This window comes from Gambusia affinis, linkage group LG19, assembly GCF_019740435.1.
Source record: "Gambusia affinis linkage group LG19, SWU_Gaff_1.0, whole genome shotgun sequence".
In the NCBI taxonomy this organism is placed as follows: Eukaryota; Metazoa; Chordata; class Actinopteri; order Cyprinodontiformes; family Poeciliidae; genus Gambusia; species Gambusia affinis.
Window position 1 is genome coordinate 287,372 of NC_057886.1, and position 15,567 is coordinate 302,938.

At 39.6% G+C, this 15,567-nt stretch overlaps 1 protein-coding gene across 5 annotated transcripts in view; it reads left to right on the forward strand.

Annotated features, from left to right (window-relative positions):
* The first annotated feature begins 976 nt into the window (after nt 1-976).
* Nucleotides 977-15,567, forward strand: part of LOC122821441 (protein TANC2-like) — a 68,864-nt gene continuing 54,273 nt past the window's right edge. For all 5 annotated transcript variants that reach the window (XM_044099367.1, XM_044099368.1, XM_044099369.1 and 2 more), the window contains exons 1-3: nt 977-1,272; nt 5,213-5,304; nt 6,055-6,162. In XM_044099367.1, coding sequence (XP_043955302.1) covers nt 5,247-5,304; nt 6,055-6,162 — 166 coding nt within the window. In that variant the 5' untranslated portion in view covers nt 977-1,272; nt 5,213-5,246. The remainder of the gene's footprint in view (nt 1,273-5,212; nt 5,305-6,054; nt 6,163-15,567) is intronic.

The following is a 15,567-nucleotide window of genomic DNA, read 5'->3' on the forward strand; positions in this document are numbered from 1 at the left end:
GAAAGATCCCCGGCCGGGAATCGAACCCAGGACCTTCTTGCTGCAAGGCAACAGCTCTACCAACTGCACCACTGTGCAGCCCACAATTTTATCATTATATGTTATTTTAACCCTGACCACATGTTACTGCTCTGTCTCCAAGCAGCGTTTTGTTTTAAAAGTTGCAATCTTTGTATTTGTAATCCAGGGTTTCTAATTTAACCATGTGGTGATAATCTTGGTTCCAGGGATGTCCTCCATGCACGTCAAGATGTATGCACAGATTACAAGTAATGAGTGTCTGTCAATGCTGTAACTTTTTACTTTAATGTCATCATTTGCTTCAAATGTAATGGACTAACTGGAACAAAAATATTAGGGCAGGACTTCTGTATTTTGTGACTTGTAGAATGGAGTCTGTTAAAGGATAACCAAAGTCTTGTGTCTGAATAATAAAAAAAAAAAGAATCACAATTTATTTTTTTCTGACACAGGTATGCAGATTTATTTGGTACTATTTGTTTCGGATCATTTGGGACAAAACTGTAAGGGTAAGACTTTTTAAAGAGTGACTCAAAGAATACTATTTTCATCTTCTACTTACGAATTTGAAGAGGTGTAACTGCGGTTTTGTATTTGTGAAAGATTGAAAAACATCCACCATTGCAAAAACCTCTAAAAGTTTTTTTTTTTCCTGCAAATTAAATTCCTCAGTTACAAAGCAAGGCACAAGCTTTTGCACTAAGAATGCCTCCATACTACTGTCCTTGCTGAGAGTCTTTCCTTTTTCTGGGAGCAGGTGCCCCTTTGACCACTAGATGTCCTTATTCAATCAGTTTTCGCTTGACAGATGCTGCTTAGGGGGCAGGGTGAAGTGGAGGGGAGAATGAGGGAAGGAAAGGAGGTTCTACTGTTATCCGTCGGACCAAAGCGGAGTCAGTGTTAACCACGCCCCTCTTATGAATAATACCACACCTCCCGTTGAACAGGAGAAGGAGGCTAGTGCCACAAGGAAATCTCCAGACGTCAGCGCTTGCTCACTCGCAAGGGAGATTAACGGCTATAATATCACCATCCGTGAAGGATAAGGGTACTCTTATTTCCGGTGATGAAATGGGCGTAGGAAAACACTGGAATCCGCCTTATGTTCTTCGACTACGCTGGTTTCCGCCGGATATTTACGGAGGACACACTAAGGGGTGGAAATTAGCACAAACGGCCATGACCAACCTATTATCTACCAGTCAGACGTTGTTTTTATCGCACGTGTATTGAGGAAAAACAATAGTTGAGGTGGGTTTACTGTATCTTGCAGGGCTTATTTCAGTGTGTGTGTTGTGGGAAACCTATGTGTGACCGAAGGAAGGATGTTATTGTAACGAATTTGTGCTTGTGCTTTATCATTGAGCGCCCGCGTTTGTACGTGCATGTTCGTGTGAACAAATCCTACATCACATCCTCCAAATTCATCAAAACAAAATGCAGCCAAGCCTTTGTAATAATTATATTCAAATCAAAAATTATAAGTAAAATGAGGTTGATGCGCTGAACAGAATGATCTGGGTGTTTAATTTGAGATCAGTAATGTTGCTTGTGTTGATGAATGTTATAGTAGTCACTTTGTGCTGATCCAGCAGATCAGTGCTGAATGACCACAGGGAGTTAATATACCTTTAAAATGTGCAATGAATACATGAAGATAATGCAAGTATTTCCATATACTGTCCGTGATGCTAGAGTCTCTTTTCTGTAGTGTGTAAGTGTTTCACCTGTAGTTGTAAAGAAAAGACAAAAAAAAAAACCAAGCAAAAAAACCCCCCAAAAAACAAGAACAACACTGTAGTTCTTTTGGTAAGACTGGAAATAGACTAATGGTGTATTGAGCTGGATGTTTGTGAGTCAACTGGAGATTTGCAGTTGTTTTGAGAGGAAACACCAATCCTTTGTTTGGATACTGCAAGAATAACTTTCACACTTTGAACATTTCTGGCACTGTAGAATTTCACAGTGTAGGTGATATGAACGTGATTTCATATGAAGTTCTTCTTATATACCATGTTCATGGAGAATTTAATACCATGTGAACAAATTGTTTATTGAGGTCCTTTGTATTCCCCGCCTCGTCTTGCTAGACACTAGTAATGCAAATGGATGTAATCCCATAGTAATCTCCTTTATCCTGTACTTCATTGTTGGGGGTTTAACCCTGCTTCAGTTAACTTCCCCCCAAATATCCCTATGTCAAGTATTAGTTTAATTAGGTGACTCATACACCCCCTAGAACAAATGGACAGACTACAATACTTATTAGGTTGACTTGATTGTGTCAACCTAATAAGCTGACATGTGTTGATTACAACATATGTAATCTGAAACCACATTTTAAGTAGAAAATTGCCAATTTATTGGCAGCAGTAGTACATTGATACACAGTTCAATCTGATTTATATGTAATACAAGACAATACCCTTGAGTTCATAATTCCTCCTGGTCAGACATTTCCTTTGTAAGGAAGCATACCAACTGCAGCATCATGCCATAGACCTTCCAGCAACCTCTCTTTCTGACTGACAGTGCAAAGGAACTAGTCCCTCTTAAGAGGATGTAATGGTGTGAGTGGCTGTACATCTATAGGGTCAGCTGTTGCTGACTGGGATTGTACTTTACCCCAGGCACAGCTGGGGTAAAGTTGATGCTCCTTAGAGTTGGCCTGTTGCGATAAACAATAAATCAATTAATCGTATGATAAATTAAAACTATCAACGTCATTTTAATTATCGACTTTATCATCTCTTCCAGCCTTTTTCTGTTGATGACACTGAAAAAAGGCTCAACTCCACTGCTCTCCATTGACCCTCCCTTCCTCATTTCCTCAGTGTAATGTCCAGTTCACACTACACCATCTTAGAGCTGTTGGCCGATTGTCGGCCCATTTTAAAAACCTGAGAGATCACAAATTAGCTGTCAGAAATTCTAGGCATAATGGTTTGATCGGATTCGATCGTGTCATCTGTTGTCCAACAATGGGCACATAATAATGGCTACAAGTCCAGTGAACCAATTTTAAAACCAGGCATTAATCAATGCTTTAATACAATCTACCTGTAACACATGTGGCTCTAGTGTCAGCGTAACGTCCTGACTGAATGAAAATCATTAGAACCTATTTATGTCACGTTAATGAAGAACAGCTGAAAAGTTATGGGGTTTATCATCTGTGGTAGCAATTTCACTCCAACTCCTCCTCTTGTCATTTCTATATTCTTTGCACGAAATGTTGAATAAACATTAATGTTGTTTCCACATATCATCTCCAATGTCCGCTGGACTTCAGGTTGTGTGGTGTCAGCTGTTTGGGATTCCCCTCTGTAATTTACCCTCAGAAACCACTAGAGTAGGGGTCTCAAACCCCAGTCCTCGAGGGCTGCAGTCCTGCAACTTTTAGATGTGCCTCTGCTGCAGCACACCTGAATAGAATAATTAAGGCTCTGGAGAACTGATCTACACAAGGTGGAAATAATTAAGCCATTTCATTCCAGTGTTTTGTACCTGTGGCACATCTAAAAACTGCAGGACTGCGGCCCTTTCAACATTCGCATTAGAGCTTTCCTTCAAACACAACAGCTGCATGACAGATGTTTAGTGAAAGAGAAAAAAAAGTCAGATGAGACCCACTTTGTACTAATTACCCACCACCAAACACATAAAAGCTGTCTGGTAACTGAGAAAGAGGAGATTTTAGCAGCCAAAAATCATCAACATAAGGACAAATCAGAAACTCTGGATGGCAAAAGAGATGCGTGAAATGCTGTACGCATGAAACTCTGCTTTTAAATGTGGGGACAGAGAAGTGCTCAGGTCAGCCAGAGCCAAACTAAAACATGCTATCAGAGTTCAAAAACATGCCTTTGGTCAGAAAAATCTGAAATTTTTCCATGAGTCGACAAACCCCACGTACATTTGGCAAGGCCATTTAAATGCACGGAAGCGAAGCTGGTAAGGCAGTAGCAACCCGAGCCTCACCTTGGATTGTGCAACCTCTTGCTAACTGTGCTGGCTGCCATTCGATGGGAGAATGTTCCTGTCTGTATGTCCCAGAAAACTTGCTAAGCCCAGTGGTCAGGGCGCCAAGGTGGTCCACCAGCGGTTCACCGTGTTTTAGTATTAAAAGATGCTAAATAGACAGAAAAAGTAAAAATATTGCTAGGTAGTTATGGAAATACATCAACAAAGAAATGCTACGTAAACCCACAACTAGTTTTAAAAACAATAAATCAAAAAACACAATTAAATTGAATATCAGTGATTTGCACTTCTGTTTTATCCAAATTAAGTTAGCGGCTCCATAAGGCCCCCCAGGGCTACAGCAAGTGTTTTTAGCAGCAAGAGGGGCCCCTGAGTCAAATTCTGCTCTAGGCCTCATACAACCTTGGACCAGCCCTGCATGATGAGCTACATCCATTGCACTGTGCATCTATGCTGGATACAAAGGGACAAATGGGAGAGTTAATTTATGTGGCTTTAGGAGCTCTACCATTTTGTGTCTGAGTTTTTAATGAGCACCACAGAAAATGTTTTGGTTGCCTGAGCTTTGTGGGCCAAATTTTTTTGATCTCCTTACAGCCACTTGCATTGACTCTGGCTGACTTAAGTGGTCCCCATTTCAAACCATTTAACATGGTTTGATGCATTATGTAACCAGAAAAATAATAATAAAATAAAAAAAAACCCCTAGCATGCTGCATGACTGTGAGGCAGACGTAAAAGCTTCTCAGTAGGTGGAACCACTTAACCACTAACGCACCGGCCAACCGGGACCACATACATATTATTTATTAGCACATATACAGAGTTGCGCTGGGCAGCGTGTTGAGATGTAAACATATATACTGCACATAATTATTTGTTCACAACGACAAATCATTCTAACCGCACAGTGGTGTTTGCTTTCATCGCACACCACTGAAAGCGCAGGTAAAGCCTAGCGGACTTATTATACACTCAGGGAAACTCTTTGTATTAATGCAATATCTTCTCTTTGGGATCTTCTAAAGGTTTGTCTTTACTGGTTGTACCGAACCCAAAACTATAATACACATTTGCGTAATGGAAATGTATTCAATTTGAAATTGAGCTACTATGATAGAAAATGCATGCTCTTTAAGATGTCAGTCAATTCTTGAACCCAATCAGCTGGAAAGCAAACTGGTTTTATTTTGCCCTTTTTCCCCAGGGACTATCAGCAGGAAATATATTAATTTGCAACTATGCTCCGAAACAGCCTGAAGATGCTGCTTGGAAGCAGGAGTCGCAAGCTGAACAACGGTCTGTACATCCACCATCTTTTACTTTGTCCAGATGGTGCTGTCTGTCACAATTTCCAGTGACTGTCACAAACCTCACAGTATTTTATTGGGATGTTGGCCTACAGAGAGTAATTCAACACTGTGGAGAGAACATATTGGTGTTAAATAAAATGACAAAGTGTTTTTTATTATCTCACCTTCTCTGGATTTATAATTTGTTCTACAAATAAAATTCTCAAAAATGTATTGTGTTTTTGTATTCAGCCCTTTTGAGTCATTACTGTCCCAAACCACTTTTTTTCTGCATTTACAGCTGCAAGTTTTTTTTTAGGTAGTTCTCTGTTAACCAAGAAGATTAGGAAACCAAACCATCTAAGCTAAATAACTTAAGCTCAGTCCATTTGGAACTCCTTTATTCCACACCAGCCTGCTGTTTTCTCTGATCTTTTTGATGCTTTTTGGTGTACCAGTGTTTTCTGGAAGCTTAGTTTTGCACAGCACTATATAGTTCTGTTCCTCTTTGAGTAGGGATGCATCCAAAAGTGTCAGAAGACTGGCACTCCAAGACTGGAGATGTCAACTCCTGACAGATTTATACCAAACACACCTGAATCAAATGAATGGTTTTTGCAAAACTCGCTGACATTCCAAAGTGGTAATTCAGCTGTTTGTTCAAAGCGTGTTGGGGCAGGGATTCTTTGTTTAAGTCTTCAACTTTTTATCCAGCTGACTGTGCTTCCTTTCTGACTGGTTTTCTGCTTACTAACAGATGACAGCAGCATTGATTCGGACGCCTCAGACATCAGGATGATGAAGGGCCTCACTCGCTCACTGCCCTCCTCTCCCCTTCTCAATCTTCGCCTGGACAAGAGAAATGGTAGGACTGGTTTTTCTGTCGGTCAGCAGCAAAGAAATACTCTCAACATTAAGGCCCCATGACTCCCCCTCATACTGCCACAAACAGCCTCTGATAGAAATCTGTCCTAGCCCAAGCTAAGGGGTTCAAAACCGTTTTGCATCCTTTTTTGTTTGCTGTGGGATTTAGAGCTGCACCCTCCACAAAATCTTGATGACCTCTAACCCTTCCTTCAATCATCTTTGTGCCCATTAGTGAGAGCAATCCATGAAATTTAACTCCCATCCTGCCTTACCTCTTCCTTCTTTCCAGGGTTGATTTGAGACACTTTTTCTAAACATTACCATGTGGAGACCCCCATTCTCAGTTCTTGCTCTTTGCCCCTAGTTCTCAAAACATAATCATTGTTGTGAGAGGGCTCCAGCATGTACACACATGCTCAGATTTTAGAGAGGCTGCTTTTTCCTCAATTGGTTTGTTTTTCTTTATTTGTCTGTTCTTGTTCATTCCTTTCTGTTGCTTCTGTCATGAGTAGGTTTGTTCTGTCATGAAATGTGTTGAAGGTGGGGAGGAGGACACTGTGGGCTCAGGTTGAGATGAAGAATGAATGATAAATTTAATGAAATTGTCAGAAATACAAAGTCCAAAATCCAGGCAGCAGAGAGTGAACGGAAGGTTAAGGCTCAAATCTGGTAGCAACTGGCCAATAGTGATGTTACGTGATGAGCCGAGGCTTCGAGGCGTGTGTCGAGTAATGGAGGGGGCGTTTCCGTAAAGCGCGTATCGAGGCTTGCTTCATTTAGGGGAGGAGCCGAAAACGATGACGTCCGAAGCCTCGCTGCCCGGCTGTACCACGTGACTGCTTCGGGAAATGGCTCAGATTTTGGCACGGGGTTTAGAAACCACACAGGCTTCATTCAAAATGTGGGTTGTTGTAGGCGAGTTGCGGTCAGTTGAGAGAGTGGATAGAGTTTTGATAGTTTGGATTGTGGTTATTTAGTTTGAGACAGGTAGGGAGAATAAATAATAAACACTACAACTTCCCCCACCCAATAGGGCAGTTTCACTAGGAAGTCATAGGAAAGCACGGGCCGCCGCACGTCGTCCACAACTCCTCGTCCTCTGAGAGAGAGAGAGAGAGAGAGACAGAAACAGAGACAGAGAGACACAGATACAGAAAGAGGGAGAGAAAAAAGACAGGCAAAGAGAGAGAGAAAGATATATAGATCTAGAGATAGAGAGAAACAGAAAAATAAAAAATAGATATTTACAGAGAGAAAGAGATAGATACATACAGACAGAAAAAGAGAGAGAAAGAGAGAAAAAACAGAGACAAAGAGAGAGAGATAGAGATATAGAGATAGAGAGAAAAAATATATATATATACAGAGAGAGAGGGAGACACAGAGAAAGGAAAAAAGAGAATATCCTATCCTGTCCCACAGCTATCCTATTTTTAATTTTAATTTTAATTCTAATATTAAGGATACGTGAGTTTTCACCACTTGATTTAACTTGAGTTACCTTGAACTCCAATACCATCATCACACACATCATAAGCAGATTTGCTCTGGAATAAGCAAGGTATTGATCTAAATTAATTTTCCCCCCCTCCCCCTTTATTTATTTTTCTGGGATTAATATTTAATGTTTTTAGACTTTATTATTTCAGGACTTATAATTGGGTTATTTATTTAATTTGAGCTTTTTACTAATAATCTCACTATTATAAATAGGATTGGTTTGTTAGTTTTAAAGTTCTTAATTTTTATATTAGGATTTTTAAGATAGCTGTGGGACAGGATAGGATTTTTTTGTATATATATTTCTCTCTATCTCTATCTCTATATTTCTCTTTCTCTCTCTCTTTGTCTTTTTTTTCTTCACCTTTTGTGAAGTCATTCCCAAGAGCAATAATAGACAAAAATTCAATTCATCACACGTGTTAAGATACAGCTGGTTGTGATTATACACCTGGCCAGTAGGTGGTTTCGTGTGCACATGAAGCCTCAAGAAATGAACCCTTTCTCGAACCAGTTGGCTCAAGTGGTTCAATGCCTCATGAGGCTTCATCTCACCATCACTACTGGCCAACAAGAGACAGCCTACAAAACTGCTTGACACAACAGATTAGACAAGGACCCAACAAGGACCACAGGTGGGTTTAAATACACAGGGAACCAATCAGGAGAAACAAGGAACAGGTGCTACTAATCAAGGGGTAGATGCCACAGATCACAGAAACCTAAATAAACACACAGAAACAACCAAATCCTTACATATACAGTCTCTGATGTACCACAAACATGTCACATATCACTTCTTCAGTTAGCCATTGTCTTTTTACGGAGGAATTTTGACACATTCCTCTTTAAAGCTACAGTATGTAATTTACAAAAAAATCTGTTTTTTACTATGGATGATCCAATCAGGTTTTTTGCTTCTGATACTGATCCGATGCCGATCACCCATGAATAGCGATCACTGTTGATCACCAGTACAGATTACATAGATTGTTAATTTTTTTGATTTAGGTATAAATGGCTCTGTGATCTAGCATAGAACGATAGAAGAACAATAAAATCACCTTAATTTAGTCAGAAACACAAAAAACTTTACAGGCACAATGCAGCAGCTATTGAGACAAAAGGACACCAATGATGGCTCACTTTCATACTCAAGTAAGCAAGTACAAAATCACTAAGATGAAAAATCTTCTTTTTCATCTTAAGAGGAATCAGACAAGGTTGTGCACTCCTCCTTGTCTTCATTTAAAATGTAATTAAATGAACTGTTGCACACTCTTCAAACTGTAACTGACAAAATGTTGACCAGAGCTGCAGAGTTTTTTTGACAACAGACAACATGCACACTGGCCCACTTCAGTAGTTGAGATGTTGTTGTTTGGAGTTTACACGATCTGGTCTTCACTCATGCATTGACATAAATCACAGGGACTGGCAAAATGCTGTCTGTGCTTAACTTGCCCAAGCTCTCCTGTACTGCTCCCATCTGGCCAGTGGTGGAGCTCTACAGAATCGTCTCTGTTATCACTGGGGATCTCTGGTGGATCTCTGGTGGATCTCTGGTGAATCCCTGGTCACGTGCATTCATATCTCCATTTCACATTAAAGCTTTAACCTCTCTGCATGTGACTCTTTTTTTCTTTTTGAGTAAGCAAGGTTGAGTTGTCTTTCAAAACTTTCCTCTCGCTTCTCTGTGTGAGACAGCTTCTTCTCCCAGTTCAGCTCCTTCTGCAACCCTTCTGTGTGTGTACGAATGTCCCTCTTTTTGTTGGAGGAGGGGAGGTTTTGATTTGGAGTGAACAGAGTGGAAGGAGGTCATTTTATAGCACAGTCTGCTGAAAGCAAGACTGACGAACGCTTGGATTCTTTTCTTGTTTTTCACTCATGGCATTATCTAAACCACAACAGATTTTTTTTACCTTGTTGATTAGTTATTTTCTATATTACTAGTTTTGTTCTAGCTGTGGAAACAAAAATGGAGCTTCATTGAACAACTAAAAGTACGACAGATCTGCTGTGGGTTGGGTCAGACTCAATATCACTATTTTATCTTCTCAATAAAAAACTTTTGCTGATGTCATTTGTGGGATTCCCACAGTCGCAATGCTTAGAATCTGAAGGTCTTACATTTTTCTAATTATCTTGGAGTATATTTCTTCTCTTCTCTTCTGCTGTGTATTCTGTTGAAGGAAGAGCTTTGGACCACAAAGAACCAGGTGATGGCAGCAGATGCTCTAAGATCTGCTGGATCTTGAAGCAGATCTTCTAGAATCGTTTTCTCTGTATTCTACATAAAACTGTAAACCAGTTGTAGCTTGCCATGGACTGCTCAGCAGAAATTGTGTGCACACTCCGAGAGCAAGTGGTGTCAACACACACACACATATATATATATATATATATATATATTGTATTTATTTATCCTTCTTCATTTCTATCCTTTTTCATCTGTCTCCTTCCCTCTTACGATTTTTATCAACTGAATATTTCTAATTATCAGGTTTATTTCTTTACCAAGCTCATAGTCAGGGTTAGTATTTCTCCTCTGACAGCCAACCTGGTCAAAATTTTTATTCTGTGGCAACTGGATTTTATCTGCGTGTCAGGGCAGGGCACAACAATTGAACTATTTTGTACTCTTGGCCCTTCACCTGTAGAAGGACAGTTCCTCCCGCCGCTGCTCGCTGGAGGCTAATGCTAGTTCCGCTTTTTTAAGTTTGCGTTGCGAGTGAGAGACAACTTTTGCTGTTTTCTTGCTCTTTAAATCATTGTCTTAAGTCTTTCCAGTCATGGAGACCCTTTTCAAAGCGTCACTGACTTTTAGCATTGTTAATAATACGGCATGCAAAGCAAAACACAGCACCGGTGAATGGAGGATAAACACAGCCTGGGTATGGATGTACTCACCACTTGGAGTTGCCTTTCATAGCGCGATCTGAAGATGAGACATTTCTGATTTTTTGTGAACATATTCCAATGCTTTAAAATTAACATCTATATTTTGACAGCTCCCTGCTTCTTGCTCAGGCCAAACACCCGAACCAAACGCTCCACCGCCTGTGACTCCGCAAGCACCAGTTCAGAACTACAGTTCCAGGGTCTGGCAAACTATAGGACTATTAGCAAGGCTAACGCTTTGAGAAATGAAGAGGGATGAATGTTCTGTTGTCCAATATGAGGTTTAAAAAATTCTGTTAGCTTGAATATTTTTTTCATTACCACACTGTTGCGTACTTGTTTTTTTTTTTCGTTCCTGCACTCAGGTGTCATACTTTCATTATCCTCCATGGTGACAAATCGCTCCCAGATGCCCTTCCCCAATGCTAAAGACAAACTTGGACCAATAATAATCAAGCATTCACAATGGACTTTTGCCAGAACAAATCAGACAATTTTTCAACACCACTGTCAAAATCCTCTTAGCCAGTGATAAAATTAAGACATTCTGACCTTATTCATTCACAAAAATACAAAGCATCATTCGGGGCACCCAAAGATCGGGGGCCCTGGGCTGCAGCCCTGGTGAGCCCATGCTAAAATCCAGGCTTGGACAAAAGCAAGGAGAGGGTGAAGAACTGCATGTCAAAGTTCTTGCTTTAACATGCAGTCCAATAAAACCTAAACACTCCCAGCTTCTTGAAAATCTTTTAATGAAAGTGCAGAGATCTTTAAGGTTTAATTTAACTTCACAAAACCTTTCAAGGAGTTTACTGTCAGAGTTTTATAAATGTGAACAATTTGCAAGTAATATACGTTGGAAGATTATTTAAAAACAATCATGAGAATTGATCTATTCCATTTTGTGCCTTTTATCGGGTACCAGAAAAATATTTACATGTCTTTTTCCAGGAAAAGAATGACATCATCCATGAAACCTGATCTCACTTATTCAAATGATCATCTGCATGCATGTTTTGCTCAAATTCACTGACTTACGCTACATTCTAATGCTAAATTCTAGACTGCTCAATTCTATTTTCTTTCAGTTCCAAATAAAGTTTTGTGGTTGTTCACTTTTCTAAACATATGCGGCTTGTATGTGATCTCCTAACTGCAAGAGACTTGAAAGTGTCCCTGCATGTTCAGTAGATGGCACAATAACATCACATGGAGCAAGCTTGCTCAGTGTTTGTAGAAATAAACATGGATGATAAGAATGGGGCACATCTTGTGATTTTAAAGTTCTTGTCCAGAACATTAACAACTTAATCATCAGTTTCATCCACCATGGTTGTTGTTTTTCTTCCTGCTGCACATTTCAGTGACATTTGTCAAGTATCGATGACATACAGTCAGGCACATGTGACCTGGCTGTACAGGATCAGGTTCATCCATCCATCCATCCATCCATCCATCCATCCATTTTCTGTACACCCTTCTTCCCTAATGGGGTAGCCTTAGGATGTCCACATTTGTGACATGTACTTGAATGACTTGGGAATATTTTATTCAATCTTGCTTTAGAGTAGTGCAGGCGATGCACCACTTTAAACTGGATTAGTTGCAATCTGGCATTAATGGAGCAGTTTTTTATTCCCAACAGCACACGATCCCAAAGCGCAGTAGAAATAGTAACTCCCAAATCATTTGTAACTGCAATCATATCTCTGATATGAGTAGATGACGTTGGCATAGAGAAAACATTCACAAACAGTGAGATTCAATGTCTGGAAGTGGGAGATTTTATAAGAAGATCATAAAAAATATGTTGCACTGAACACTGATTTGTGCTCAGAGCAAGTTGGTTTGCGAAACTCCTAGCCTGCAGATATAGAAAAAAATCATTTGGGGACAAAATGAATTTAGACTGTAGCTGAGGGTATGATGAAATCTGTTTATTGATAAAAAGATCCTTGAGAGAAGGGAGAGACCCCTGCCTGACCAAAGTTTGAAGGCAGGATCCGAGAGGCCTGGCTTAAAGCAGTGGTTATGACTCACAAACACACACACACACTTAGGCTATGTTCAGACAGCAGGCAGATGTGACGCAAATCCCACTTTTTTTTGTCTAAATGCCATCCAAATCCATTTTTTGTATGGTAGTCTGAACAGCTCAATTCCAATCTTTTTACCCCAAAACAGAAGCTGCAGTCAATGCTCCAGCTTCCTTTGTCTTGATAATGCTGTCATTTAACTTAACAAACTGTTAAAAAGGCCAAGGTTGTGCAGAGACCATTGGAGGGGCAGAGGCTCACAGTTAAAAAAGGGCACATTGAACAAGATCGTAAAATACCCTACAACAACATAGCAACAACTCATGTTAATCAATAATCTAATTGAATCATACTATATAATTGCCATCATCCAGGGAAATGCAAAGCAAATCTAGTCTATATTTTCCCCAACAGGTATAAAGTTTCTGTTTCTGCTGCTGACAGTCCTGGAGGTCTGAGTTGATCTGAAACTGTAGATGTTATACAGACCAGAGGAGAGAAGGTCTCTGGTTATGAAGTTATGAAATAAGCTAATTTGCTGCCATTTTACTAATGAAGCCCTAATAATATCTATTTAACCTCTAGAACAACCTGGCTGCAGACTGATTTATAGATCAAAAAAGCTCAAAGGGGCTAACTCTATATAATAGTTTGATGTTAGCACCTCTGAGATCTAGAATATAAGACTGGGATAAAAACATTCATGGGGCTCCACACATTCAGAGGCCCTAGAAGTGGTAGAATTGTAATGATAATAGATCTAAACCTGTAGCGTCATTTATAGAGAATGACAATGATATCAAATTTTATTTAAAGCATTCAGTTGAGAAAAAAAGTTCATTTAGGATTTAATTAGGACGTTTACTTTATAAAAGTTTAAAGAAGCATCTTGATAGTTTGATTGTTATGTTACCATGGTTACAATATGGTGTAATCTTTGTGTTTGTGTTGGGTTTGTTCACAAATACATCACAGCAAATAACCAATAATCAGTGATTGATTTTAAACTCGGCCAATAAACCTGGTCTCCCTCCCACAGATTCACCTTATCAATATTTAAACATGTTAGTGATGCTGAGGTTCTTAGTAGGAAGGGTTCTGGGGGGCTGGAGGGTTCTGTCTAAGGCCCCATATTACCTTGGGCCGGCCCTGCATGAACAGCCACTGCGATGCGCATCTCTGGAATCTACCTGGAATCCCCCGGTGGCCCCTGTGTCAGTCCGCCGATGCTTTGGAGACATTTTGATTCATTTTATTGTGGCATGTTTGGCTTTATGCTGCGGTTCTAATTATTGCTACAGTATTGTCTTTGATGTTTATTTTGTGAACTCTAAATGCTCTGGGCCGAATCTTCCTTTAACACTTGAGGTTCTGCAATAACTTCTATCAATCAATCAATCAATCAAACTTTATTTGTACAGCACATTTCAGCAGCAAAGCATTTCAAAGTGCTTTACATCAAATCAAACACAAAAACACAATGCAACATAGAATCAACATCAAAAACACAGCATCAAGTCAGATTCCGTCAATAAATTTGTAATTGATCACATTTCAAATACAACTCTAAACAAGTGGGTTTTTAGTTGAGCTTTAAAGGAAGTCAGTGTTTCAGCTGTTTTACAGTTTTCTGGAAGTTTGTTCCAGATTTTTGGTGCATAGATGCTAAATGCCGCTTCTCCTCGTTTGGTTCTGGTTCTGGGGATGCAGAGCAGAACCAGAACCAGAAGACCTAAGAGGTCTGGAAGGTTGATACAACAGCAGTAAATCTTTAATGTATTGTGGTGCTATTTACAGCCGAGAACCTCCAGCCCAGATCCCATCAATAGAGGCTTTAGCCCGCCTGGTAGAAACGTTAAGGAGAACAAGAGCGAACAGACAGCAGGTGGTACCAGGTGGTACCGGGACTTTGAGGTGCGTAGCGACTCGCGGTGACAGTCGCAGTACCATGTCTTATATCAGGATGTCTGATATAAAGACAGACATTCTTTATATCTGTCGGTGGGACCGACTCAGACTGCCTGTAGCCAATCGGGCATTTAGCAGAATGATAAAGTTAAAGTCAAAAGTTTTCTGTGCAGCCGAATCATTTCTGTGTTTAGGGGCGAGGCGGGTTTAGTCCTGCTATTGCGAGGAAAATTATAAAAATATAAATGGAAACAGTTTTTCTAACGTCAACATCAGACCTACGTTTTTATTCACAAACCAGTATATAAAAAATATTCTTGCCCATTATTTGATAGTTAGAGAATACAGATCCGTCTCCCTGTCTGAACAACATGGAGGAAGAGAAATGGTGTAAAGAGAAGGTGTAAAGTTATGGAATAAGTTACATGAAGATTTAAAACAAAGCAATAGTTTAACGCAATTCAAAAGAAAGTACAAAGAGGTAATTTTCAATAGATACACACATGGGGACAGAAAGCAATAAGGTGTGTATTGAAGATAACAACTTGGTGTAAGGGTTTAGAAAGATAAACCAGCATAAAATGGGAAAATGTATAGGTAAATATTAGTAACTGTTACTTCTGACTGCCACTTTGATTTTGATTTTTTTTTAATGACAGTAGGACTCTAAAGTCTCAAGTGTTTAGGGGTAGGAGTTTATAAGTTCTCACTTCTTCCTACCCCATTTTGAGCATGATATGTTAACTGAAACTAAAAATCTGTATTTTCTCTTCTTTCTTATGCACTTCTTGTTACTGTGCACTATTTTATTTTTATATTTGTATCATGTTCGAATAAATTTCATTTCAAATTGAGTCATTATAACACTGAGGGCAGTCAGACTAGTTTATTTAGCTAAATTACTATTTTTAGCTAAATATTATTGCTGAGGGGCACAAGCAGGCCTTCTGACATACAGATTAAAAAATATAAAAAATAACAATAAAAAAACTCAAAAAAGGGCACTAGGGGCATCAAAGATAAAAGGGGCAGGTTCTCAAGCCCCCATCGCTCCCTCC